This window comes from Thalia democratica, unplaced genomic scaffold (assembly GCF_965202585.1).
Source record: "Thalia democratica unplaced genomic scaffold, ktThaDemo2.hap1.1 HAP1_SCAFFOLD_178, whole genome shotgun sequence".
Classification (NCBI taxonomy): Eukaryota; Metazoa; Chordata; class Thaliacea; order Salpida; family Salpidae; genus Thalia; species Thalia democratica.
This window is the reverse complement of record NW_028139310.1, coordinates 85783-87762: the sequence shown is the minus strand read 5'-3', so window position 1 is coordinate 87762 and position 1980 is coordinate 85783. Positions and strand designations below refer to the sequence as shown.

The window sequence follows — 1980 nt, the reverse complement described above, 5'->3', positions numbered from 1 at the left end:
TTCAAAAATATAGTACTATTTTAGAGTTAAATAGGTTAATGTTTAGTAATTTCTTGTATTTATTTAAAACATATAGTTAAAAAGTTTTACCAATATTTAGTAAAAGTAATTTAATTGAAACTATTTCAAGTTCATAGAATTATTTTAGTTGTAGACAAAGTAACGAATAAAAGCATTTATAGAGTATTATATAATTAAAAACATCTATCTTACACTGTAAGTTGTACACTACATAGTGTATAACTTAATAAAAATATAAGGTGGTTTAATAATTTCAAATTTATGTATTTTGTTACATTTAAGTTTCTGGAAATATAAATATTGAAATACTTTTTAGTAAAAATTTTATTTATTGCAAAAATAAAACTTAATATATACGTTTGTAAGAACTATACCATGAGCATACAGAATCTGTTCGAACGAATTACTTCAATCAGAGGTTGAGAGAATAAAAGAAATTTTAATAAAAAACGGTTACCCACCAGATTTGATTAAGAGGTCGATAAAATCACACCAAAATAAGATAAATCAACCTAGGCTATTTGGACCGGAGAAGTTCCCAGCAGTTTTAAAACTACCTTATTTTGGAGAAAAATCACGAGTATTTGAGAGCAAAGTAAAAGACTTAACAAAAACATCTCACAATCAAGTGTTTCCAAGAGTTATATTTCTTTCAAAATCTTTATTAAAAGTGCAGTTGAAGGACCCGATACCAGACCAAGACAAAAGTTGTATAGTGTACAAGTTTAATTGCTCTTGCGAAAAGAGCTATATCGGTAAGACCTCTAGGCACTTAAAAACCAGAATAAAAGAACATCTACCTGCTTGTGTAATTAAATTCATTGAACAAGAACCTGAAATTGAGTCAACAGCAACAAAAAACGCAGCAAAAAGATCTTCAGTTACAGAACATCTAATAAACAATACATATTGTGCTAGGAAATATGAAATATCCAGATTTAGAATAATCCATCACTGCAATAGTGTGTTTGATCTCGTGAAGTTGGAGGCTATCTCTATATTTTTGGAGAAACCAGAACTGTGTAAACAGAAGGAGTATTTGGTTAAATTATCTATTTTTTATCCATTAGTAGGATTTGAGTTTAACTGTTTATTACTTTACACTCATTATTTATTGTGCTTATTACTTTGTTAGTTTTAACTTTTGTGTTTTTGTTTAAAATCTTCTAATAATTTTAAATTTTTTCTACTGTTAAGTACTGACGAAAAACAGTGTAATACGTATAAACTATCACATAAAAAACTTCAGAGAGTGTTTTATTTATTAGTTTTGCATTAAATATGAATTAGCTAACAATGTTTAAAGTATTAAAAAAATATGATACTTAAGCCGAATCGCTAAAGTATCGCTAACATGCGTTTTACTTTAACTTGATTTTAATGACATAGGCAAATAAATTAATTAAGAAAAAACGAAACTGTTATAAACGTTTAGCTGTGTTTCATTCTGCCTAAAACTTTTAATTTTGATTAAATTTTTTAAGCTATAATTGATTATTTGATTTAATTAATAGGTAAAAAAGCTAACATTTTGATTTTTTAGACAAAAAGCTTTTAATACTTTAGAAAGCTCAGTTACACTAACTTACTTTTTTTAGTTTTGTTAGGTATAATATATTCAAAGTTACAGTCTAAGAACACAAAACTTTATAGTTAGGTCAAAGTACATTTAAATTTTTTTAAGAGAGAAAGAAACAACAATCTGTTTCAACTCGTTTTCAAAACTTGATTACAATTAAAAATTCATTAATAATTTTATGTATGTTTTATATATATATTATCTATATTTTTTAACAAGTTGTCAAAGTAGTTATAAAATATTCCAGTTGTATAATTCTTAAATAAAGGCAAGCAATTACCTCTTACAAATGATTGAAAAAAACTATCTCCGTATCAACTTTTTAAACTTATTGATATTATTTCGCATAGAATATGTGCATTATTTAGATCATTTAAATA

General features: G+C 25.4%; 1 protein-coding gene across 1 annotated transcript; it reads left to right on the top strand.

Moving 5' to 3' along the window:
- Positions 1–437: 437 nt before the first annotated feature.
- LOC145845874 (uncharacterized) lies at positions 438–1063 on the top strand (the record flags this gene model as incomplete). Its single annotated transcript, XM_082952889.1, has 1 exon — positions 438–1063. A coding segment is annotated over one exon (626 nt), but the record flags the coding sequence as incomplete, so codon positions are not given.
- Positions 1064–1980: the final 917 nt, after the last annotated feature.